Below are 27383 nucleotides of genomic sequence, written 5' to 3' on the forward strand. Positions count from 1 at the left end.
AGAAAGAGACTGTTACCATGCCAAACAACTGTGCCTGAGACTGGCAGAAGTCAACCAGGAACCTTTTCATCTGCATGCTGTTGCTGTTTGTGGGACATTACTCAAAATGACAAGAGTGGAATGAAAGAGAGTCATTAATAAGCTCTTGAAGCTTCAGCAAAGCTCCATCCCAAGATAGACCGAACTAGGCCAAACCAATGAGCTAAGAGACCTTGTCTCAGCCGTGCCTTTTTGACCCGCTAGCTTCCTTCATCCTAATCGCCTCAGAAAAAAATTGACCGTAATTCCACCCAGAGTTATAGATTCTTTGCTGCATGACACCTTGAGCTAATAACCATTCATTCTTCCCTCTTCCAAGATGCACAAATGGGGATTGTAGGATCATAGAACTGTAGAGTTGGAAGGGGCCCTGAGAGTCTTAAGAGTTTAAGGCAGAAACCCAGCACCTTTGATCAAAAACTTAACTTTCAAATGCGTTTTTTTTTTTTTTAAAAAAAACCTTTTTATTTACAGTACACAACTCAAAGGTTTTACTGAATGGTGCTTGAAGTTTTGGTGGTATGAACCGCCCATTGAGACTTTAGTTAACCATGCTCAACTAGCACTCCTTCAGCAAGCTGAGCTATGGATTTCAGGGGAATTCCAGTCCGACATCAAGGCAACCACATGGCTCTCTACTCTGCTTGCCTATTCTTAGCAAGATGTTCCAGTAGAAAGTTCATGGTACTCAGGTCAGCGTCTGAAGGAGCAAGATCTTCTCGTTGATGCAGAATCTGTGCAACACGGTCATCAGATTTTCCCCACAGCGCGACACTTGGCGCTCCATTGCCAGGCGGAAATCCTCCTTTACGCCTTTGGTTATTCCCCTGGTAACTGTGTGATGCCTGCAATTATAATACACAAAATAATTAAAATGGCATGGAGCTACCATTTCCATTTAAATATTTTTGCATTCTGTGTGGGTTTTTGTGGAACCTAGCTTCCCAGCTTAGCCTTTCTAAGAACATTCATTAAGAAAAAAAAAACCCGTTCTCCAGGAATGCCATACTTTTATCACAAAATTATACAACAAATCTCCGCCTGATTTTTAAACCTCTGGGCAACACCCTAGCAAGTGAGAGTCAAGGATTTTTCATGTATAAAAGAACAACTGCTATGAATGGTATTTTCATGTTGGTGTGTCAAATAGTGAAAGAACCAACACAAGCTGCTTTCTAGTGTAATTTCGCCCAAGGCAAGGTAAAAACAGATTAAGAAATGAGCATCATGCGACCGCAGAAAGTTGGAGATGTTAGCAACTAATCTGATCCCTGCCCGAAGACTAACTCAGAGAAATTTATTGGGTCTTGAAGCCCAGTAAGGCCAGAGAAATCAACAGTCCCATTATTATTGGTCATAACACTAAGCTTCTTTAACAAATAGAACTGCAGGTCCGAGAGCTGCAAAACTGCCCCATCAGCATATGAGGATAATAGAATTTGCTCCCCCTGCTGCTGCAACTGACCCACTAATTTTCAGGCAGTTTGGGAGGGAAGGGGAAGATGTGCCTTCCAGGGCTCTTAAAACAAACAAAAAGGGTTCAATCCATGGATTGGGAATCAGGATGTCAATAAGAGAAAGAACTGTTAGAGTCTAACAGTTACACATCTACTAAACACTACTACAGCATGCCTTGTGCTAAAGTAGGACATTGCAGAAATGCAATGCCCGGTTGCAGAGACTTCCAAAATAAGAATGGGACACAGGCAGCAGGCAGGACTTGTATACCACCTAAACTTATATGTTATTGTGACAATCTTTACCCAAAATCCAATACACACTACCCCACAACAAGTGGATATAAGTGTGTGCACCCCCTGAAAAAGATGGCTTCATTAAGTAAATGCATCTAACTGGATTGAAAATTACTTTAACCCCTGCACACCTTGCAGCATAATCCTGACCATGTCTACTCAGAAGTAAGTCCTATTGAATGAGACTTGCTCCCCCAAAAACCTAGTATTTTAAATGGTATTACGCCCTGCTTTTTCAGTGCCTCCATCTTGCCCAAGCGACATTTTGAGAGGTGGGGACTAACTTCCTATTCCTGTGCAAACTGCAGACAGAAAACGGCCAACATATTTTTGCAGTGCTGAAGGATTATTAGCAGAAATGTGCATAGGATGGAATTTTTAACTGCTGATGGTGAAACAAATCCAGATCTTAGAGGCAAAGAAAACAGGAGCAAGCGGGTGAGGGTAAAAGGCAAGAGAACCTAGCAGCATAATTAACATATTTAATAATTGGGGGGGGGGGCCTGGCTTCTTTACCCAAATTGGAGTATTTGAATAAAATAACAGACTGGACTGTCCACAAAAATCTATCTGGGGCACCATTCTTGTTTGATTGTAGAGAGACCCATTTAAAAAGAGAGTAACATACATGTGCCGGTAACTTATGGAAAAACAACAAAAATGTTAACAACTGTAAAAAGATGGCTTTCCAAGTGATGTAAGGCACAAATGGAGAACGAAAGCATGGATAAAAACTACTGAGTTAACAAAGGGCTGATAACCATGGGCAGTAAAACATATTGACAAAAAAGACAGCACACTATGAGCGGGGAATTTCCCCTGCTTGGTACCTGTCAGCATTCTGCATGCTGGGCTGTAGTACAGGCATGAATTCCTGCTGCAGTAACCCCAGCGGAGGGCTAGAAGTCCTTTAAAAAACAGCAAACAGCAGCATTCAAACACTCACACCAACTTCCCCTGTGCTACAAAAATCAACGCTCCAGAGAACTAGACACAGAAAAGAGGAAAGGGGCTGCAGACCAAGAGCCCAAACCCTAGTCCTGAAGGCACACAGTGGATCTTTTGTTTGGGATTGGGAAAGCAAAACGAACTAAATCCAGTAATCTTGGGGCTCCCAAATGCAGCATTGGAGAAGCCGCTGCAAGTTAAAACAAACCCAAAACCAACGGCATAATATGAACTACGTAATACGTTGTATTTACAAAGAATTGCGAACTGCGACAAAATAATTCCTGCAATATGTTCCTCAGCGGATGTAGAAACATTTTAGCCTGGAGTCCCAGCAAATACTTATTCACGTTAAAGTGAACAATGAAGTCCTGCTATCCCTTTCTTCTTTGCAAAGCCTCCCAGGGAGGACCAGAGAAGCAGCAGTGGGTGTTTATTCCTTTCCTTTGGCAGTCTTTTCTCCACACACAGGTCTGCAACTGTGGGGAGGGGAAGACGCGGTAGTTTTTGGAGAAAATGGACTGGAACATAAATGGTTAAAGATTTTCTGGCTAGGGGAGAAGCATCCTTACACACAAATGCATTGCAGCATTTACTTTGGCCATGGGTCCATAAGCAACAAAGCAGCAATTGGTTTTGTTCTGCTATAAAGCCCCAGGGATCTCTTTTTGCAAACATATATTTAACTAGAGTACATACTCTGGGCGCATTAACTGTAACAGGATGCCACTTAAGTTTTGCTGTTCGTTTTGGTTTTCACAACTGTTAAGGTACAGACGAGAGCTGCTCCCATATTTGGCCGGCTTCAGCCTTACTGAATCCTTTTCCAGCTTTAGTGTTAATGTTACAAAGCAAAAAGCTATGGTAACTTCAAGGAGATGCAAGTCAAGCAGATAAAAGATTCAGAGATGCCTGAAACGGGGAAAAATTTGGCCCAAATGGTTGTGTTTGATTCATTTTAATCAAGAAGAAAATCTATTTCCCACAATCATTTAAACTAACCAAAGGGGAATTATCCAAAGGCCTCCAGACATGGGGCAACTAAGCTTTTTGTAAAGGCAGAGAGAACGGGGTGGGCGAGTGTTTCCCTGGCAGGGGATGAGCTTGCAGTTCTGGTGAGCCTCTTAAAAAAATCAGCAGCAAACATGAATCAGAACCACAAGTTAGCCCGCATTCTTCTTCATCTTTCAATATATAATTGGATTAAGTTGGTGGGACGTGCTTTGATAAGACATTTCAGAATCTTTTCCATTCTGCTTCACTTCAGATGCGCTGCCAACCCCCAATAATTCATGGAAGATAAAAGAACAAAATCAGCTTTATTTCAACATAAATTTGACCTAAGGGGAATGCAGTTGCTACAGCCCTGCAGACAATCAGGAAATTAGACCCGCATGAAGTTCCCTTGTGGTCAGCAGACACACAAGGAATAACTTGTTTCAACTGAAGGGACAGCTGGCAGAATTTTATGCCCCTTCTGGAGAGGGGAACTCTGGTTCTCAGAATATAGCAGCAGGGCCACTTCCTCAAATCCAAATTCCTGGCACACAAGCTTCAACTAAAGATCAGATCCAGCCCGAGGTAACAGGCTGCAACTGAAAAGAGCAGAGGCAGAAGGAACTCAATGGAGTCAGAAACTGTCCTATTCTGGGGCAACTACTCATGTGATCACGATCCACCCCAGAACATGGAACAGGGTGGGTTGGCCTACTAACCAGAAGGGAATCCATAGTAATCCCAATTTTCTATTATCAGTCAACAAGGGATTTGAAAAGCCATGCTGCAACCTCAGGTCAGGACAACTATACAGTGGTACCTCTGGTTACGAACTTAATTGGTTCCAGAGGTCCGTTCTTAACCTGAAACTGTTCTTAACTAGAGGTGTGCTTTCGCTAATGGGGCCTCTTGCTACCGCTGCACCGCTGGCACACAATTTCCGTTCTCATCCTGGGGCAAAGTTCTCAACTCGAGGGAGCTCTTCCAGGTTAGCGGAGTTTGTAACGTGAAGCGTTTAACTCGAGGTACCACTGTACATTGCCTACACAGAACCTGCTAGAGGACCTTCCTACCAAAAGGCAGCATCAGAGGCAAAGGTAAAGGTAAGGTAAAGGGACCCCTGACCATTAGGTCCAATCGTGACCGACTCTGGGCTTGCGGCGCTCATCTCGCTTTATTGGCCGAGGGAGCTGGCATACAGCTTCCGGGTCATGTGGCCAGCATGACTAAGCCGCTTCTGGCAAACCAGAGGAGCACACGGAAACGCCGTTTACCTTCCCGCCGGAGCGGTACCTATTTATCTACTTGCACTTTGAAGTGCTTTCGAACTGCTAGGTTGGCAGGAGCAGGGACCGAGCAATGGGAGCTCACCCCGTCGTGGGGATTCGAACCGCCAACCTTCTGTCCTAGGCTCTGTGGTTTAACCCACAGTGCCACCCACGTCCCTAACACCCTTCCTTACTAGCCAATTAATCCACCTGGTTAATCTGCCAGGCAGCTTCCAGAAGTAATAACCTCTAAGGCAGGCATAGGCGAACTCGGCCCTCCAGATGTTTTGGGACTACAACTCCCATCACCCCTGACCCCTGGGTCCTGTTAGCTAGGGATGATGGGAGTTGTAGTCCCAAAACATCTGGAGGGCCGAGTTTGCCTATGCCTACTCCAAGGCTTCAGCGGTGGGTGGGATCAGATGATGAGGACCTCCTTTGGAGCAGACAAGACTCAGACAGTTGACTAATCATAATTGTGAGCAGATTCATACTCCTCTACCAGAATAACTCCTCCCCAGCCACTATCAGGGTCTCCCTCCCCCAGGGGGGCTTGCCAAGCAGTTGTGTGGCCCACAACTTGCTCTTTTCCTCCCCAGGCAGCTGGGGGAAGAGGCTATCTTGGCATGAACCACAGGCTGGACTTGCTGGGGAATGCTCCCTTCCCTTTCTCATCCATTCGGGTGGGGAGATGGAAGAAAGCAGGCATAGCTTGGCAGGAAGAGAGAACTGGCTCACGCAACAGACGGAGAAAGCGGGAGATTGTTCATTTCTAACATTGCTGCCAGATGTAGTCTGGGAGCAGCAAAAGGGTTCCTGCTCTCAAGCGGAAGGTGGAGGGTGTCTCCTTTTGCAAGTTAGCTAGCCGTGCTTTCACAGCTAGAGGAATTACCCCTTTCCTACCCTGATTCACTTATTGATAACCAAAATGGTACATTGTCCCATGCATTTCATTTCACTGCATATTGGGGTGGGGGAAACCAGGTGTGGAAACAATATTCTTGATCTGCTGCCCTCATCAGCAAGTGGCTTTCATTACCTAATGGAAAGTAAAGATTGGTCCTGCCAATCTTTTGGGTAGCAGTGTGCTGTATCCCCTTTCCCCAAAAGCACGTATGTTCAGATGGGCTGGGTTGTGACCTCTTGCTCCAATGGGCACACTGGTGCCCCCCATCACATCCTAAGAAGCTTCAGCATCAATTTTGACATCAGCAAGTGAAGTTCGTGGCATGTGTAAAGGGACCCCTGACCATTAGGTCCAGTCGTGGCCGACTCTGGGGTTGTGGTGCTCATCTTGCTTTACCAGCCGAGGGAGCCAGCGTACAGCTTCCGGGTCATGTGGCCAGCATGACTAAGCCGCTTCTGGCGAACCAGAGCAGCGCACGGAAACACTGTTTACCTTCCCGCCAGAGCGGTACCTATTGATCTACTTGCACTTTGACATGCTTTTGAACTGCTAGGTTGGCAGGAGCAGGGACCGAGCAACGGGAGCTCACCCCATTGCGGGGATTCGAACCGCCGACCTTCTGATCGGCAAGTCCTAGGCTCTGTGGTTTAACCCACAGCACCACCCGCGTCCCTGTATCTACCATACAAACTCATAATTCAGCATCCTGAGAATCTAAGCCACTTTTTTAAAAAAATAGTGAGCTTCTGCCAGATCCTCTCTCCATTATTTCTTCCCTCCTCCGTCTTGATCATTTATCCAAATCTCTCAGAGATATGAACACCTATGAGGACTGACACCTTGTGAGATTGTTGCAATCAGCCAAGGCTTGCTACCAAGCTGTGACCCTTTTTCGGAGATTGCCTTGGTTCTCCCTTGTCAGAGACTAGTGGACTCATTGCTATCCCAAGTTCCCCTCACCATCATTCCCATGGGATACTCCCTGTGTCCATCCTAGGGAACGTTTTCCATGCTACCCTTTGACTCCCAACGTGCAGAGCCATTTCAGGGCTGCCATGAATTCCTGAATATTTCTAGTCAAATGAATAGTCACTTCCTCAAACTCACCCAGGCACGTGTCTGGTACTGACAAAGATCAGCTGATGTACATTCAGGTATACCAAAAAAATAATAATAATTGAGGGAAGCCACAATTGTGGCCGAAAGGAATATGAACAGGAGGCAAGGGAAAGAGACTGGACACAGGAAATTGTTTATCAGAGCTACCAGGGAACATGCCACTGGATTCGGTACCCCAAATATCACAGGACTCCCCTAACCCACACCTGCCCAACTCGGGATACACTCTGAAACAGTCATCACACCCTTATAGAACTAAAGAGGCAAAATAACTTTTCTCTCATAGGAAAAGTTAAAAATGGATAAAAGCCATTCATTCAATAGCCTGAAACAATACAGCTGAGCTTATGGGGTTTTTTTGTGCAATCTATGGAAAGGGAATGTAGCAGTTTCCAGTTATCAACCCACTTGTGGATTTCACCGTGACAGAACTCTCTTTTGAGATTCCTGGACTAACCAGCTGCTGACTTTGCAATTGTTTAAAATTATTTGTTACGCGTTCTTCATTGTTACAATCACGGAAGACTATATGCTTTTAGACAAAAGGTCTTGCGATTCTGCCCTCAGTATTAAATGGAGCAGTCTGCTTGGCAATAATCTATGTGGCTATGAAATACCATCTCCCTAGCATTGTGCCACAGTTGGAAACACTTTCCCCTCTAGGCCACTTAAGTTTTTACAGCCCTGCAGAGACTTAGCACTCACTGGCCAGGCTTCACACGGTCCCACTGCACTGAAGGGACTAGCTCACCCACAGCCGATTCCAATGCCAGAAATAAGTTTAAAATTCCCATTTCCCCATGATATTGTATGCATTTAGTTGCCTGCTTACCTGGAATTTTAAATGTACAACAGACACAGACCTATCAACTTAAGTCGGATGCTTTCCAGTACATACACTGCTTTAACTAGCCACATCACATAAATTATATTCTCATCAACTCTAAAATTGGAAAAAATAGTCTTCTTACTTTATCAACATTCCCTGATTTGGCAACAATTCCAAGTGAATTTTTCCTCCTTCTTGTGTTCTTAAATAGGCAAATTCTTCCAGCATATCAATATCTGGAGCAATTGTTCAGGTCCAAAAAGGAAAGATTTGAACACAGGGGAAAAAAATATTACGATGTGTTTTGCAAGTGATCTTCAAAATCCTGTTCCTTGTTATTGTCCAAGTAAATCACTTTATGTTTCCCCTTTATTAAGGTAAAGGTAAAGGTAAAGGTACCCCTGCCCGTACGGGCCAGTCTTGCCAGACTCTAGGGTTGTGCGCTCATCTCACTCTATAGGCCGGGAGCCAGCGCTGTCTGCAGACACTTCCGGGTCACGTGGCCAGCGTGACAAGCTGCATCTGGCGAGCCAGCGCAGCACATGGAACGCCGTTTACCTTCCCGCTGGTAAGCGGTCCCTATTTATCTACTTGCACCCGGGGGTGCTTTCAAACTGCTAGGTTGGTAGGTGCTGGGACCAAACGACAGGAGCGCACCCCGCCGCGGGGATTTGAACGCCGACCATGCGATCGGCAAGTCCTAGGCGCTGAGGTTTTACCCACAGCGCCACCCGCGTCCCTGTTTATTCCCCTTTATTAACTGTATGCAAATGGATGGATTTAATTTATCTTTTGCTATAACCAGCTAGTACAGTGTTGGCTGCGGCACACTGACTTGGAATAGGAAGGGAACTTTTTACACTTGAAAGTATCCAGCAGTTAACACATGCCATAGTTCCCATGAACAGGTTGTCCACAAACAGAAGTGTCTAGGCCCCTGTGCCATCCTAAATGTGTATCACCATTCTCTCTCTTTCCTCCTGCTCCATCGCCCCTTTCATTTCCCAGCTATTATAGAGCTTAAATTCCATTCCATTAGACCTCTGCCCCACATTTTCTAAGATCAGACCCCTCTTCTCTTGGGAAATTCTGAAACTGTTAGCTTCCTGAATGCTTAAGCTGGTCCCAGGGCATTTTTGGGGAAAGGATACTTGTAACATAGTTGAAAAAATTTTCATACTGGAAGTTTCCTTGCAGGCAGATTTTGTTAATTGCTTTCAAGAACAGGTTTTCTCCCCTTGGCCACTCCTGCTGCAGCAACACAATCACGTGACCCAATGCCATATCGTCTCTGTTGTCTGTGAAAGCTCTCAGCTGCAAGGGAGAAAATGCAGAGACACTTAAGAGCAGTTGCTTCCCATTTTGCATGCGAATCTCATTTCCTGAGATTCTGCCAGGCTACAGTTTACGACATTCATATCTATCCACAAAGGACTGGTCTAAGCAGCATGGCAATGTAGACGGCTGGCAGAACAGAAGCTACAAGTTCAAGGAACTGTTCCGAATCTCCAAAAATACTTGTTTGGCGTTTGGAATGAGGCTGAATCAGTCGCAAGCAGACTTTAGAGACTTGTGACACAATACCACCACTTAGCATTCAAAGTAATTCGTGTCTTCTCAATAATTCATAGAATTGTAGATTCAGAAATTTCTTCCTGATGTTTAGTCAGAATCTCCTTTCTTGTAAACTGAAACTGTTGGTTTGATTCCTACTCTCCGGAACAGGAGAAAACAAGCTTGCTCCACCCACAATGTGACAGCCTTTTAGATATTTGAAGATTGTTATCAAATCTCCTCTCATCCAGGCTAGGTAAAGGGACCCCTTACCGTTAGGTCCAGTTGTGGTGCTCATCTCGCTTTATTGGCCGAGGGAGCCGGCGTACAGCTTCCGGGTCATGTGGCCAGCATGACTAAGCCGCTTCTGGCAAAACCAGAGCAGCGCACAGAAACGCCGTTTACCTTCCCGCCGGAGCGGTACCTATTTATCTACTTGCACTTTGACGTGCTTTTGAACTGCTAGGTTGGCAGGAGCTGGGACCGAGCAACGGGAGCTCACCCCGTTGCGGGGATTCGAACTGCCGACCTTCTGATCGGCAAGTCCTAGGGTCTGTGGTTTAACCCACAGCACCACCCGCGTCCCTTAGGTTCCTTAGAGGTGTTAATAATGTAATAGGTTTAATTGCATGGCAGAACCTTATATAAAATACTTCAGTAGAGTTTCTTCAGGTGTAGGGATGGGGAACCTGATCGGCAAGCCCTAGGCTCTGTGGTTTAACCCACAGCGCCACCCGCGCCCCTCATCCAGGCTAAACATACCCAATTCCCTCAACTGTTCCTCATAAGTTTCCAGACCCTTGATCATCTTGTTCACCCTCCTCTGCACACATTACAGCCTGTCAATATACTTTTTAAATTGTGCCCAGAACTGGGCACAACTGCAGCAACACTGTAAAGTAGACCGCTAGTATTATCATGATATTTCAGATGGGGTACTGTGGCTTGCCGTGGGCACCTGGTTGGGTTCATGGAGGACACAAGCTTTGAACCGGGGACTCCCTTAAGTCACAGCAGAGCCTCATAGTCACTATGCTAGTTCATATAAAGCAGTAAAAAAAATTCCTGTTTTTGAGGGAGGATTAATACAATAATTGGGAAAGTTAATTTGGAGCAAACATAGTCAGAAAGTTTATTGCCAAATCTTGTAAACTCTTTCAGTGGATATAGGTAACCATTACCCACTGATGGTAAAAATCTTCCCTTCCAATTCCATGATTCTGCTTAACAGAATAATAGAAATGACCAAGTCTATCCACTCCAGAAACCAAGTGGTAACAAGGCATATTTTCCTCACTACAAATGGAATAACAGCTTACCTTAAAACAAGCTAACAGTAACCGTAGGCAATAGGGCATAATTGCTTTACTGGTACATGGCCAGAGCTTCAACTCCGTAGCTAAAGACAAATGACAGATTGATAATTGTTACAAAGTCTGTAACTTTGCTAAGAATCAAGTCGCAACAGTTAGCCATTAAAAATAATTCCCAATTTGCCAATGCCACCTCTTCTTCCCAACTCAATAACATCTGTAACAAGAACAGAGATCCAAATCATCATAATTTAACCCAGTGACTTATTGATTGATTGATCAATTGATTGACTGGAGGGGGGAGGGGGACGTCAGGGAAAAGAAGTACTTATGCTTTTTTGAAAAGGTGTATTTTTAGCAGTTACTACAGACTTTTTCTGAACAGACTTAGGGGCTACAACACTAGGATTTTTAATTCAGAGTTTTCTTGTCTGCTATTCATAGATAAGGTAATCCAGTACCTTTCCTGAATTTGGACTTCACTGTAGGCTGCTCTTCCGGAAGCTTAACCCCTTCTTGTATGGGAAGCACCATGTAGCACATCAAGTCAAGTACCTTTTCACAGGTCAACTACAAGAAAAAAGATCAACGATTTTAGAAGCGAACCCACACGAGCCAGCAGATAAGACACAATAATTAGACAGTTGAGATTGTCACTATCTTGTTAAGGGGTCGATTCAGGCTGCTTGCAAAAACAAATGGTCCTTCTTGATTTCTGCAAACAGAATTGGTGTGAGAAGCACAGCCCATCTCGATCAGGAGGCTCCCCAGTTTTGCTTGCAACATCCAAGCAATGATATAGAAGATATGGGGGTAGCACCATCCCTTTTCTGAGCCAGTGGGAGGAATGACACACCAAGTCATGCACTTGACCTCATTGGTGCTGCTATGGTAACCCAGTGCACCTGGCATCCTTATCTCAGAACATCCAGACATGGTGGATCTGCTCAAGACATGAGACCAAGCACTGGTCATGTGACCTGTTGTTCACATTACACCAACACCACCATCCACAGGCAAACATCACCTATTTCCTTCTTCGTAACAGATGACATCTACAAGAGTTTTGGTTGGCATCCGCAGCCCAGCTGAGAGCCTTTCTGAGACCAGTATTCTGTCCCATAAATCCCACTCTTTGCAGCAGGTCAACAGCAAGAAAGGGAAGAGGCTAGCTAGATTAAGGAGGAGCAAAGAGACTTACACGGTATTCTCCAAGGGCAAAGTGACAGGTTGCAAGCTGGATTAGGGATCGCTGGTTCTCTAGGGATCCTTGCCCCAGGATCTGCTGTGGAGAGTGAGATCCCTGCAGAGCTGATAAGTGATGCAAGCTGGCAATTGCTTTTTTATATTGACCCTTTCCAGAGACAGAAACAAAAGACAGATCACTCTAATTTGACCATTTTCAGAAATCAGGGGTCTCTAGGCAACAAAATATTACGCTTTCTATAAAGCTAAGTTTAAAAAACACCATGCTTAATATCAAGAATGGAGACAAGACTACTACTACTAATACTATTTACATGTGCACTCTCAGTAATTGTTACAGCAGCTTCTTAAGGAGGGTGAGCATTATTACACCCATTTTGCAGAAGAAGAGCTGAAGGCTGAGAGAGCACAGCTTGCCTAAGAGTGCCTGGTGAATTCATGAAAGAGGTGAGATTCTTGATTCATGGCTCTTTGCTGCTAGTTACACCAGCTCCATATTTACTGTATTTCAGCAACACTATCTGAGGGTTCAGAACACTTAAAGGACATTGCCTCAGCAATCCTCAGAGCAGCCCAAATTTTGATGGCTACTGCTGGGGACAGGGCTGAGTACTGATGACACCCAAGCAGGAACCCTGAAGTCCAAACCTTGTATGCTTGAGCACAAGTACACAGAGTTGAGCTTCATGTGCCCCCACTGACAGTCAGTTTGAGAGGCAATACGCAGCCATTTGTTTGTTTGGGCTGAGTTCCTACAGAAAAGAATTATTGGCTAAGCGTTACAGTAAAACGGAAGGAATCTGCACCTGCAGCTTTTACCTGATAGATGATCATATCTGTGAGGAAAATCCGCAGCCAGAGCCAAGTATCGGTCTTCCATGACACACAGATTCTTGTGAATTCTGCAAAATTAAATGGATTCCAGGCAAATATATCAGGGCAACTGCTTGCTTTGGCTCTCTCTGCAAGCCTTCAGGTAAAGACAGCACAGACAGACACTGGCATGAACTTGGTAGTGAACATTCTCCAGACCTTGTTCTCAGGCCTAGACCCAAACTGTGCTGCTAGACAACCTGGTTCTTCTAGAATAGAGATGGGGGAATCTCTTGCAGCCCAAGGACTATATTCCCTTCTGGAAAGCCTTCAGGAGGGTGGAGGGAGGCTGGTTCAGATGTCAGTGGTGGGGGCCCAGGTCAGAGGCAAAAGAGGGTCAAGCAACGAACGAGTCAAATACACTTTTAAGCCAGTCAAAAACACTCAAGGAGGGTGCAAAGCAGGATTGGTTGGGGAGAGTAGTTTGGGAGGGTGTGTGGTCTGGGGAGAGTTTCAAAGGTCAAATAAAGGTCCAGGGGGCTGCATCTGGTTCCTGGACCTGCTGTAGGAAGTCAAAATAATAGATGTGTATACTCGGGGTAGGGGCAGCGGGTGGCGCTGTGGGTTAAAGCCTCAGCGCCTAGGGCTTGCCGATCGAAAGGTCGGCGGTTCGAATCCCCGCGGCGGGGTGCGCTCCCGCTGCTCGGTCCCAGCGCCTGCCAACCTAGCAGTTCGAAAGCACCCCCAGGTGCAAGTAGATAAATAGGGACCACTTACTGGTGGGAAGGTAAACGGCGTTTCCGTGTGCTGCGCTGACTCACCAGATGCAGCTTTGTCACGCTGGCCACGTGACCCGGAAGTGTCTCCGGACAGCGCTGGCCCCCGGCCTCTTGAGTGAGATGGGCGCACAACCCCAGAGTCTGTCAAGACTGGCCTGTATGGGCAGGGGTACCTTTACCTTTACCTTTATACTCGGGGTAAAGGTAAAGGTAAAGGTAAAGGTACCCCTGACCATTAGGTCCAGGCGTGACCGACTTTGGGGTTTCGGCGCTCATCTCGCTTTATTGGCTGAGGGAGCCGGCGTACAGCTTCCGGGTCATGTGGCCAGCATGACTAAGCCACTTCTGGCGAACCAGTGCAGTGCACGGAAACGCCGTTTATCTTCCCGCTGGAGCAGTACCTATTTATCTACTTGCACTTTGACGTGCTTTCGAACTGCTAGGTTGGCAGGAGCAGGGACTGAGCAATGGGAGCTCCACCCCGTCGTGGGGATTCGAACCGCCAACCTTCTGATTGGCAAGTCCTAGGCTCTGTGGTTGAACCCACAACGCCACCCACGTCCCTATGCTCGGGGAGAACCATATTAATAAAGGTTGGGAGCCCCTGCTCTAAAAAGAGGTCAACCACTCCCCATGTCAACAGTTCATTTGGGATCACCGGGCTGGCAAATGAAGAACCATTTGCTTCTACCAAGGCTTTCCGTGAGTCACATTAGAGCAAAGACTCAAAAGACACATGTCAGTTCCCTGTCAAAAGGCACAAGACCTGGCTGGAACATGATGGAACTGTCACGTTCCAGAAGCATATATTTCCCATGCATACCAAAGCGGCATGAAGCTTGTCAGCACACCATCATACGTACCTTTATCCAAAGATTCAAGAGAATGGAGAAGTTCCCAGCTCTCCCTAGCTAGCCTAAAGCTTTCTTGTACTTCAATGGAGTTTGGAAGGTCTGCTGCATTTACTGTAATGTGTCTGCTTCTCCCCTTCCCAGAAGGATCCTCGTCATCAGAGCTCTGGTCAAAAGTCAATGCAAAATAAACTGTTTCGACTAAGCTTGTAAGGTGACTTAATGTTATACCGTAATAGTACTATAAAAGAAGTAATTACAGCAATAAATGATATGCAATGTAAATAAGAACTTAAATGACTCAAAGATGACGAGCGCTGGTAGAGGGGAGTCAAATGGGTGCGGTACTTCATCCTTTTTTCTTTCTTACCCTTTACTCTCTTTGGTTTTGGCAGTTAAGTGTGTGTACTTTATTGTTTGTTTCTTTGTTTGTAAATATGCTTAAGTAAAACATTTTAAATAATTAAAAAAAATAAACTGAACAATAGGCTAACATAAATGTTGTATTTGAGTTAACTCTGTAAAAAACTGCCAGTCCATAGCGTATGTTCGTAGAACATTAGTTACTCCCAGATTCCTGGTAGCAAACTTTTGAAAAAGTTGGCAATGCTTTTTTAAAAAAGCCAAAATGACTTTGCAGGCAGGATAGTAAAAATACTTATTTTCTGCCACTTCTAAAGTAACCCAATACACTTATTTAGGTATTCCAGAATCAAAAAGTGTTTGTTCCAAGAAAACTTTCAAAAGTGCTTAAATATTCACTCAAACCAACAATAACCTGCCTTAGCTTCTGTGCCATGTGAGCTCTGCAATATCACATATTGCACCATTTACTGCTTAACTTTCCTGCACCCCACAATTCATTGGACTCTGAGCCCCAATCTTCTTTCTCTGCAGGTTGAGACAATGCTTAAGTATCATGTCAAACTATACGCTTTAAATTCTAAACCCTTTGACTCTGACAAACAACTTCTTACAAATATCACCTTAAGCACCTCATGAAAGTTGCATGATATAGTGTTGACTACAACTGAAGGAAATACACTCATGAGTTCTCAGCCGGTTGCAACACAGCAACAAACAAAGCAAAATCAATTTCTATTCACATTACAACTCTGAGGACCACCACCGAATGAAATTAATGACACTAGACTTATTGCAAACTTGAAAGGTCAGTTCAGGTGTTCACTCATCACGCAATGCTTGCAATGCAGGCTTCAAAACGAAAGATGTTTCTTCTTACTAAACCAAATTCTTGGAGAATTATTCTAATTACCTGTGAGATTTTTATTCTAAGCTAAGCCAAGTATGAATCTGGGAATCAGTTCTCTTTATATAATTCATAAAGACTTCCCACTCTCTCTTTATTTTCTCAATAGAATAATTTCCTATTGTCAGGGAACTGACATCAGAGCGAAAAGCGGAGGCAGGGCTCCAGAGCGATGCCGGAGAGGGAACCAGTCGGGGGGAAGGAATTCAGCGTGACACCAATAGAGAGGAGATGGAGGAATCGGTGTCAGGGCTCCAAGACCCTTCAACCGAAACCAGCGGAGAGAGCGCTGGCACGCCCTTGCCATCCCCTTACTTGCGCAGACGCGTTCCGCGCAGGGAACATAGGTGGAGACTTGGGGTCAAGCAGCTTTTATGCTGGAAGAGATTCAAGAAACGCCCACTGGCAGATTCTGCAAGTGACTAACAGGTCACGGAGGGCGAGCTCTAACCCTGAACATGTTTGAGCAAACCATCTAATCGAAGTGGAGGCAGTTTACGCACGAGTAACCACACTATACCATTACACCTATTAAACCTGTAAGTTTGGCCAAAAATTTAATAATTACAGACAACCAGGGATATGAGGAATAAAGATCCACATGGACTTAGTTGGAAGTCAATTTCTTTCTTTCTTTCCTTTCCTTTTTTTGGTGTTGTTTTTCGTTCTTTTCCTTTTTTGGGAGAACATAATGTTTTGTATTTTTGATTGCAGATTATGTTATTATGTTTACATCCTTGTAATTTTGTTTTTGCATTTTTTCCGTTTTGTATTGTTTGTTCGTTTTATTCAATGCTTGTTTGTGTGATGTGTAAATATTAAAAAAAGAAAATACATGCAAATTCCAGAAAGAATAATTGTGAACAAACCTACATCCTAAAACCCTATGCCAAATTACATCCCATTTATGCCAAGAATGAAACACGTTACCATGGTTTTCTCTCTCCCTTCGGCAAGCTTCCGCTTTTTGTGCACATGTTTGCTCCGTTCAATGTCTGTATCGCCATAAACATTGGAAACATCCTCCACCAAAACCAGCGGAACTTGGTTTGGGGCATTTGGTCCTATGTTTAAAATGAAACACACCACTTAAGCACAGTTGCAACTGAGAGACTGCCACTGGAATCTGCTTCTAGCTACCAGAAGATTCACTTCAGCAGTATGGTGAAAGCATCTAGTTGTACAGTGGTGCCCCGCAAGACGAATGCCTCGCAAGATGGAAAACCCGCTAGACGAAGAGCCTCACGGAACGGATTAATTTCGTCTTGCGAGGCACCACTGTACTTTAAGCAACTTATTAAGCATATACTTCACAATACCATGCAAAAGTAAAATAATAATTTTATGGAGAAATCAACACCCGTCCCAAATCCTCCTAAAAGTAATTAGGTATTCTGACACGAGGTCATACCCACAATTTATTTCTGAGCCAGCCATTTAAGGGCTAAATCTCTCTATCATCTATAAAATTGAGATAACAAAGGAGGTTCATCATCAATATATAAAGCCCACAAAGATTATGCCAACTGTGGTACACTGAGCAAATCACAAACTCCTGGGGCTACTGTAGGAAGATCTAAAGCATGGGTAGGCAAACTAAGGCCCGGGGGCCGAATCCGGCCCAATCGCCTTCTCAATCCGGCCCGTGTTTTTAAATGAGTAGAATGTGCCCTGGGTTATTTGTGGGGCATAGGAATTTGTTCATTTCCCCCCCCCTCAAAATACAGTCCGGCCCCCCACAAGGTCTGAGGAACAGTGGACCGGCCCCCTGCTGAAAAAGTTTGCTGACCCCTGATCTAAAGGGACCCTCTTAACTAAAGCAAAGAGGAATGAGCTGTATGAGAGCCAGCGTGGTGTAGTGGTTAAGAGCGGTAGACTTGTAATCTGGGGAACCGGGTTCGAGTCTCCGCTCCTCCACATGCGGCCGCTGGGTGACCTTGGGCCAGTCACACCTCTCTGAAGTCTCTCAGCCCCACTCACCTCACAGAGTGTTTGTTGTGGGGGAGGAAGGGAAAGGAGAATGTTAGCCGCTTTGAGACTCCTTAAAGGGAGTAAAAGGCGGGATATCAAATCCAAACTCTTCACCAGGACTCCTCTCCCCCCCAATCTGTTATGGTCCTGATGAAAATCCCTCCTAGGTAATGCTATTGGCCCCCAAATCAATTTCTATTGGCGCCTAGCACAGATGGATTCTAATGATGAGTTTAGTGTCACATTGAGTTTGGCCTTCAGACAGCTCACATCACATGCACACAGGGCTATTTGTTCTACGGTCTTCCTCATGTTTCCCTTCAAGACTGCGCTTGCTCACCACCCAAAACAGCAACACTCCATTGCTAGGGGAATATTCTACTCTTCCCCACAGCCAGTGCATTCATTATTATTGGGGGTGCCGTGTGGGATGCACATATGCATGGGCTCTTGTCAAGATGCTTGTTCATTTCTGACTTTTTCACTGAGGAGCCCCTGATATACAGTGGTACCTCGGGTTACATACGCTTCAGGTTACAGACTCCGCTAACCCAGAAATAGTACCTCGGGTTAAGAACTTTGCTTCAGGATGAGAACAGAAATTGTGTGACGGCGGCGCAGCGGCAGGCCCCATTAGCTAAAGTGGAACCTCAGGTTAAGAACAGTTTCAGGTTAAGAACGGACCTTCAGAATGAATTAAATTCTTAACCAGAGGTACCACTGTATCTTCAAAGAATCCCAGGATTCTTGGTTTAAACGAAATAAAAACCTACAACCAAACAGGTTCATCTATGGACTGGGCTAACCTATGGGCTTCCAGATGTTTTGGACTACAGATCCCATTATCCTTGACCATTAGCCATGTCAGTTGGGGGTCCAAATGGGAACCAAAGAGTCGAACATCATCTGGAGGGCTGCAGGTGAACCGACCCTTGCTCTTAATGAAGTACTTGACCATGAACTAACCTTGGAAGAGAGAAGGTTGGATGCTGCTGACATACAGGAATGCGTTCTTGAAGAAGACCAGCATTGTGGAATAGACCACTTGGGTCTTGTATTTTGCGTGAGATTCATTATCATAGTTACTGATGTATCTGCAGACATCTTTCATTTTGAGCAATGTGTCACCAAAGCTTCTGAAGACACAAGCATACAAAGTTAATAGGCTTTCTAATCCGGTAGTTTTAATATGCTATCTTTTTAATATGTTCACTGAAGGAAAGTGTGCCTTCTCCCAGCTGCACCCTTCAACAAGCATCGTGGATGGTCAAGGGCCCTCTTGAACAAGATGGGACAGGACACTGGAAGAAATCACCCAAACTCGCACAGAGATCTGTCGTATTCACACGTCCCAGTCCCTATTTTTCAGGACCCATGCTTTTTGGAGAGACTTTTCAGGTGACTGCAAGGAGAAAAGGAAACTTTCCATCTCTGAACTTATTTTAGAATCAAAGCCATTCACCTTCAAGCCTGCAATCCTAGACACCCTTACATGCCATTAAGTGCTATTAAATGCAATGGGACTTGCTTCTGATGAAACATAATAATAGTAAAAGTAATAAAACTAATAATAATAGGATTACACCATAATAATAACAACAAACCTTCTTGCCATGTCCATCTGCCATTCACACCTTACTCCCACTATGGAAAGTATCTTGAACACCCTTTCCCAAGGATCCGTAATTTGAGAAGATTTCTCAGTTAAGCCCTCTATTACGTATTTCTGAGAGCTTCGTTTACTGGGGGACACAAGATCAGATGTATCCTGTGTACCTAGAAACCAACAGAAGCATCACCAAAAATCAGTCCAACAGTCTTAACATCCTGCAGTCCATGCCTCTTACACTGTTTATATGCATGTGTGTGTACACATACACACACACCCATACACAAACAAACACACACATATATTATAGTCCAAACTTGAATAAAAGGACAAATCTCAAAAACTGATCCTGGATCCTGCACAAGCTGCTCATATCTACCTTCAAAATCCTTCATGGACTAGTTCCCCTCTAATATTTTGACACATCCCATCTACCAACTTCAGCTGTCAGAAAGTCTTGGGCTCCATGAAAACCACTCTGTCCTTTTTGCCCCTTATGGAAGAAAGGCCCCTAAGAATGTTCTTCCTTTTTACTACCTCCATTTCCTTCCCTTCTTCTGTCGTTTTCTAGACTATATAAACCCATTAGGGTAGTGATGTCTCGCCAATTTCCTTCTGAATGGATCTATATGGTCATCTGCTGCTGCACTGCTGGACTGCACAAAGTCTGATATTATCCGTTTGTGTGGGATTAGGTGACAAATACTTTTAAGGATGTTAGAAACTTTTTTATTGTTAGAATCATGGACTGTGGTTCTAACAAAGCGGGTGGTAGTTAAAATTTCCCATGGCATCTATTCAAAAGTAAAATCCTAAAATACAAGCAAAATCTGACTCGAACAAATATTCTAGAAATGGAACCCATGGCATTTTTTATTTTTTTGGTCTTAAACCAAGCTACCTTCAAGTCAATTAGCTCAGCCGTCTTTAATATTTTGGGGAAGGTGTGGGGAGGAAATAAGAGACCTCTACAGCTAGACACAGATGAGCTCCGCAGCAATTCACAGTCCAACCTCCCCCCCCCACTCCCTCACAAAATCCCACATACTGTTTTGACATGCAGTAATCTCCATTCCTTAGTTTGCTAGTGCATTTGGCTCCAGTGCTTTTACCTTGGTATTGATTTTCAGTCTGCGCAGATCTCGTCACATAATTAATATAAAACTCTGCTGCTTTATTCAGATACTTATATAACAGGTTGGCCGGAAGACGCACATCAGGGTTGTTAATTATTAGGGGGAGGACGTCACAGACTAAAAAAGACCGAAAAACAGTATTTTAGGATTTCCAGTTGTCCTGACAATGCAATTTAATCAAGCAAAGTGAGTGACAAGCTGCATTGAGACTCCTCTAAAACAAGGCCCTGCTAACAACAGGTTAAACCAATAGCTTATTAAATTAGGCAATAGATTTCAAAGATACATGTCATCTTCTAAAAGCAGGTATGGGGAAACTGTGGTCCTCCAAATGTCGCTGAACTTCACAACTTCCATCAATTTCAACCAGCATGGCCAGTGGTCAAGCATGATGGGGACAGCAGTCCAGCAAATAAACATTTCTCCCTAGTTGTTTTTATTTTAGAGATGAAAACTATTACCAAACTCCACTGAAAACATTCAAAAAGTCACTCCCCAAATAAATCAGTGAAATACGCCCCCCCCCAAATGGGAGGAGGCAACAGGTTCCCCATCCCTACACCAGAAGAAACTCTAATGAAGTACTTTGTATAAGGTTCTGCCATGCAATTAAACCTATTACATTATTAACACCTCCATGGAACCTAAGGGACGCAGGTGGCGCTGTGGGTTAAACCACAGAGCCTAGGACTTGCCGATCATAAGGTTGACGGTTCGAATCCCCGCCACGGGGTGAGCTCCCGTTACTCAGTCCCTGCTCCTGCCAACCCAGCAGTTCGAAAGCACGTCAAAGTGGAAGTAGATAAATAGATACCACTCCGGCAGGAAGGTAAACGGCATTTCTGTGCGCTGCTCTGGTTGGACCAGAAGCGGCTTAGTCCTGCTGGCCACATGACCTGGAAGCTGTACACCGGCTCCCTTAGCCAATAAAGCGAGATGAGCGCCGCAACCCCAGAGTCGGCCACGACTGGACCTAATGGTCAGGGGTCCCTTTACCTTTACGGAACCTAAATCAACAGTGGAGATTTGACAGGCCTGACTTTTGAGAACCTCTCTTGGTGCATTTTCAAACTCTTAGTACATTTTGAGAACCTCTCTTGGTGCATTTTCAAACTCTTGGTGCATTTTCAAACTCCAGGAAATCCCTTACAATTACAATGCTGTAGTTTCTCCCCATCCCCAAGAAATAATGTTCTTGCCAGCTTGTGGGGCAGCGAGGGACAGTTGCAGGCCTACTGTAGATCTGTCCCCTTTTATTGGATATTGGATCTCAGAGCCACAGTATGAACCAGAATACAACTTTTCTATTATACAGGTCGCTCACAACATTTAACTTGTGAGCATTCAACTTTATGAACTTGGCAGGCGCCCAGAAAAAAAGACTTTGGCAATCCCACCTGACATTGCACCCAAAGTGTTTTGATTATATGGGATTTTGGCTTATTGCACTATCCCCAAGACATAACCCCCTCGTAAGTTTAGTCTCGCTTGCACATTTAATATTGCAAAAAGAGTAACGCAAGTCAGGTGGAGTCATCGATAAACAGCAATAAAGCTCAAAGTTTTTTCCCAACAAGGATAATCTCCCAAGGATTTATCCAGTTTTTTGTTCTTAATATACGTGGGTTATGATGAGCAAGACAGCAAAAATATCCATTTATTAAAAACAGCATCAAGTCCTGTCATTTAAGTACTATTTTACTTACCAAATAATTTTCTAAAACAATTGACAGGTGATTCTTGGTCTTCAATATTTTCTGCTTCTAATAATGTTTCCCCAAGGCCCACCTTTGCAAAGTTTAAATAAAATTTAAAATCTATTAGTTCAAGATTTTGTTCCCCAGAACCATATTGAACAATGAAAAGTAATTGCTTCCTGCCTCACCTCTTCCTGAACAATTTACAAAGCTGAGAAACAGTGGGGGATTTTAAAACTCAAAATATTCATAAATCAACAAGTTTTGTATTTCTGAGTATCTTAAATTAGCATTGGCAAAAGTTGTTCTTCTACACCCACTGACTGCTTTGCTATTCTGATTAATTTCAGCATGGATGTTGTAGCACAAAGATCACACAGTCCTCCAAAGAATGTCCTGTCACTTTTTTTTATTTCTACCAATCTGCGGTCAGGTATGAAAATGAGGAAGAACAAAAAAGTATTTGAAATACGAAGAAGAAGAAGAAGAAGAAGAAGAGGAGGAGGAGGAGGAGGAGGAGGAGTTTGGATTTGATATCCCGCTTTATCACTACCCTAAGGAGTCTCAAAGTGGCTAACATTCTCCTTTCCCTTCCTCCCCCACAACAAACACTCTGTGAGGTGAGTGGGGCTAAGAGACTTCAGAGACAAGTGTGACTGGCCCCAGGTCACCCAGCAGCTGCATGTGGAGGAGCGGAGACACGAACCCGGTTCCCCAGATTACGAGACTACCGCTCTTAACCACTACACCACACTCTCTTACCCCATGTTGAACCACAGTCTCAGGGAATCGTCGCAAAAGCAGGAGCAACATTTCTGCCCGTTCCAACGTATTAAAGCACTGCTCTGTGGCTTTCAGTAACATTTCACACTGAACTCGACCTGGAAGGGTTTCAAATAAACCTGTAGGAGCGAAGATGACAATGAAACAAACAATCTGGGGTATGGCTAAGAAGAGAGAATTTAAAATAAAAAAAAAAGGTTTGAGTGGAGACCACTGCAAGACACTTTCCTAGAAGCCAAGTAATTTGTTGGCTGGGAGAAATTGGAGAAAAGCTACTGGAGGAACGTTCCTCAAAAGCCTTCAGATACATTGCAGCACTGATCATCATCAAGTCAACTGTTTTGCAAGGGATTCAGTGGAAGAAAGGCATACCTCTTAAAAACTGAGTTTGCTTGTCCTGCGAATCGTTCCTTAAGGCTGCTGTAATGACACTAATCTCCCGCCACACCACTGGTTGGTCTGGGAAATTAACAAACCTGAAATAAAGAATGGAAAAAAGTTTGGAATTATTTATATTTGTAATCAATCAAGAACAGAAATTTTACTAGGAAAGCCACGCTACTTGAAATGAAAATGTTTCTTGTTTCTTCTAGGAACTAAAGCAGGTCTCCTCTTTTCTGAATCTAACAATTGCCAGGTAAATGCTTCCAGGAAGACCAAAGACAAGGTAATAGCCCTGCATAACTGTTTGCCCTCAAATGTGGTACACTAGCTTAGAAGCTAGAGGTTCTTTTTAGCTACTGTAGCTATAGACCTATGCGTTTCTATGACTATATCTAAACCTTTTTATACCTACCACCACTTACTGGGGCAGCAGATTCCATGTGAACAAGTACTCTTTTTTGCCCATCCTGATCAGTTTCACTGGGTGACCACAAGTTTCAGTACAGATTATGAAAATCTATCCACTTCTGTCACACCATACATAATTTTATCAACCCCCAGCTGAGGTTGTTTATTTTCTGTAACTTTCCCTATCATGCCTTATAACTGGTGATGCTCAAACTTGGCTCCCCAGATGCTGTTGGACTACAATTCCCACCATCCCTAGCTAGCAGGACCAGTGGTCAGGGATTGATGGGAGTTGTAGTCCAACAACAGCTGGAGACCCAGCTTTGAGAAACACTGCCATAAAGCAGTACAATTTTAAGTAGAGTGGTTTACAGAAAATTAGAAAAAAAAATATTGGAAAGCATCTTACATGTCATATAGCAATCTGCCTGCTGATGCTGTACGTTCTGCATTCCGTTCAATAGTGTACATCTCATACTGAAAAAAACAAGGGCAGAAGATGAGCCATACAGAACACCTTCCATCAAACTTCTCAATATCACATCTTTCTACCTTACCACAGTAAAAAATGAGGGCAGAAACATCCATGCACATGCACTCTCTCTCACACACACATGCGTTTTTAAAAAGGCAGGCAGAGAGACACAGGCAGAAAAACCCCTCTTCCTATTTGTTTGGGATCTCCATTTAGAACTCTGAGAGGTATGAAAGCAAAGTGCCTGTGCATTTAATGTAGAGAGTAATGTAGAGAGTAATTTAATGTAGAGATTGGAGAGTAGGGGTTGAAACATAAGTTGATGGGAGTATTGCATCTAAATCTATCTTTACCAAAATGTGAAGTGTGTTTTGTTTGGAGCATGTTTACACCGCTGCCTGTTCTCAACATTGCAGTGTGATACTTTCAGGCAATTCAGAGCAATGGGCACTAGAACATAAACAAATGAGTTCACTTGAGGTATCTGTATATCCTACACTTTTGCAGTGGGGTATATTTAATAAGGTTACCACACGTTCCCAGATTTACAAATCAGTCCCCTGACAAAATCCATCTATTTAGTAGGAAGTTGAAAAGTGTCCCTGGATTCATTGAAAAAAATCTGGTAACCTTAGTATATTAGGATCAACGAAAACACAAAGAAGCAAACAAGCATTCCAATCCATCAAAAACCTTTACCTGATGAAAGCCTTAAAACAAAGACAGCCCTTTGGCTAGTTAAAACAATCTATGGCCTTTTAGAAGAGACTGGGGTGTTTCTATTGTATTTTTAATGTATTTTTAATCTTTGTTGGAAGCTGCCCAGAGTGGCTGGGGAAACCCAGCCAGATGGGCGGGGTACAAATAATAAATTATTATTATTAAATTATTATTCTAATGGATTTCTTTCCCAAACCATGGTTTTAAGGTATCTACGTGGCAGGAGAGGGGGGAGGTTGCTTGGCTGTGAGCCACTCTGGGCTGCCCAGGGCAGAATAAAGCAGTGAACAAATTCAAATTCAAATAAGAATTTATTATTTGTTCCCTAGCCACTCTGGGCGACTTCCACAAAGACCAAAAATACACTAAGGTGTCACACGTTAAAAACTTCCCTGAACAGGGCTGCCTTAAGATGTCTTCTGAATGTCAGGTAGTTGTTTATCTTTGACATCTGATGGGAGGGTGTTCCACAGGGCGGGCCGAGAAGGCCCTCTGCCTGGTTCCCTGTAGCTTTGCTTCTCGCAAGGAGGGAACCGCCAGAAGACCCTCGGCGCTGGACCTCAGTGTCCGGGCAGAACGATGGGGGTGGAGACGCTCCTTCAGGTATACTGGGCCGAGGCCGTTTAGGGCTTTAAAGGTCAGCACCAACACTTTGCATTGTGCTCGGAAACGTACTGGGAGCCAATGTAGGTCTTTCAAGACAGGTGATATGTGGTCTCGGTGGCCGTTCCCAGTCACCAATCTAGTTGCCGCATTCTGGATTAGTTGTAGTTTCCAGGTCACCTTCAAAGGTAGCCCCACGTAGAGCGCATGGCAGTAGTCCAAGCAGGAGATAACTAGAGCATGCACCACTCTGGCGAGACAGTCCGCGGGCAGGTAGGGTCTCAGCCTACGTACCAGATGGAGCTGGTAAACTGCTGCCCTGGACACAGATTTGACCTGTGCCTCCATGGACAGCTGTGAGTCCAGAATGACTCCCAGGCTGTGCACCTGGTCCTTCAGGGGCACAGTTACCCCATTCAGGACCAGGGAGTCCTCCACAACAGCCCGCCTCCTGTCCCCCCAAAACAGTACTTCTGTCTTGTCAGGATTCAACCTCAATCCATTAGCCCAGTGTTCCCCAACCTTGGGCCTCTAGCTGTTTTTGGACTACAACTCCCATCATCCCTTGCTAACAAGACCAGTGGTCAGGGATGATGGGAATTGCAGTCCGAAAACAGCTGGAGACCCAAGGTTGGGGAACACTGCATTAGCCGCCATCCATCCTCCAACCGAAGAATTGATCCTGATCGCCGAAGAATTGATGCTTTTGATTTATGGTGCTGGAGGAGACTCTTGAGAGTCCCATGGACTGCAAGAAGATCAAACCTCTCCATTCTGAAGGAAATCAGCCCTGGGTGCTCACTGGAAGGACAGATTGTGAAGCTGAGGCTCCAGTACTTTGGCCACCTCATGAGAAGAGAAGACTCCCTGGAGAAGACCCTGATGTTGGGAAAGATGGAGGGCACAAGGAGAAGGGGGCGACAGAGGACGAGATGGTTGGATAGTGTTTTCGAGGTTACCAGCATGAGTCTGACCAAACTGCGGGAGGCAGTGGAAGACAGGAGTGCCTGGCGTGCTCTGGTCCATGGGGTCACGAAGAGTCAGACACGACTAAACGACTGAACAACAACAACAACAATCCTCCAACCGCCTCCAGGCACGATAACTGCTATTGGCTTCTGCTATGGAGGGTGGGCGCTCTTGCTACCCAAGAGCAGAAGCCTGTATGGCAGAAGCCTGGATTTCTCCACCGCCTCCCAAGAGCAGCTTTCCCATCTTTTCAGCTCTTTAAACAAGCAGGCAAAAGAAAAAGAAAAAGTAGGGAAAAGAAAACATGGTAAGTCGGAAGCGCTGCCCCCAAATAGGTAAATGAACTGGGCGTGCTAAGCGTTCCTATCTCTATGGTGCTGAGACCGCAGAACAGCAGCGAAAAAAGGGAGGCCGGGGCTTGCGGCGCGCAAAGTACTGTGGGAAAAAGGAGCCGTTAAGGGTAGGCCGCACGGAGCCTGGCGCGCCCTCACCGACCTGGATGTTGAAGTCGGCGGGGTAGAGGCTCCGCGCGGTGATAAGCCAGGCCTTGGCCGCCCACAGGTCCCCCTGGACCAGCTCCCGCGCCCGCTTCACCAGGAATTCGCAGTCCCCCTGCGCCGACATCTTGGCCGTTGCCGGGAGTCGCGCTCCCTCACGACCCGCACATGCGCAGACGAGCCTCGCGACGCCATCTTTCTAGGGCCGGTGACGTAGAGGAGGCGTTTTGCGCCTGCGCCTCAGTTACCATGGTTTTCCCCACCACCACCACCACACTCGTGTTTCTAGTGTCATCATAGACTTATGAAAGTGGTAGACTGACAATACAATTTTCATAGGGCAGGACTTCCGGGTTGCTTTCTGACCCCTTTCCACCCACCCACCCTACAAGGGACTGCTCCCCATAGGAAACAACGGGGACATTTTAAAAGGTTTTAGCATAGCTGGGCAGGGGCGGCTGGCTGCATCGTGTTCCATCCCGAAG

The 27383-nt window shown here is 44.9% G+C and overlaps 1 protein-coding gene across 3 annotated transcripts; it reads right to left on the reverse strand.

Annotated features, from left to right (window-relative positions):
• Window positions 1–3: 3 nt before the first annotated feature.
• On the reverse strand, window positions 4–27090 carry INTS10 (integrator complex subunit 10). 3 transcript variants are annotated; one of them, XM_079949543.1, is made up of 18 exons: window positions 26897–27086; window positions 24044–24111; window positions 23215–23318; window positions 22822–22961; window positions 22069–22150; window positions 20339–20479; window positions 19222–19393; window positions 18584–18753; window positions 16577–16710; window positions 14389–14542; window positions 12753–12835; window positions 11929–12081; window positions 11189–11297; window positions 10734–10813; window positions 9012–9174; window positions 8003–8096; window positions 2624–2701; window positions 4–884 (listed from the first exon to the last, which is right to left on the reverse strand). In XM_079949543.1, exons 1-18 carry the CDS (start codon window positions 27023–27025, stop codon window positions 728–730), a joined length of 2211 nt encoding a protein of 736 aa, XP_079805669.1. In that variant the 5' UTR covers window positions 27026–27086; the 3' UTR covers window positions 4–727. The 3 variants fall into 3 exon arrangements, 2 of the variants coding, with proteins under 2 accessions (XP_079805669.1, XP_079805670.1); XM_079949544.1 differs by lacking the exon at window positions 2624–2701 and having other exon boundaries at window positions 26897–27084; XR_013832418.1 differs by lacking the exon at window positions 2624–2701 and having other exon boundaries at window positions 865–884; window positions 9041–9174; window positions 26897–27090.
• Window positions 27091–27383: the final 293 nt, after the last annotated feature.

The sequence above is a fragment of the Podarcis cretensis genome (genome assembly GCF_951804945.1).
Source record: "Podarcis cretensis genome assembly, chromosome: 13".
NCBI lineage: Eukaryota > Metazoa > Chordata > Lepidosauria > Squamata > Lacertidae > Podarcis > Podarcis cretensis.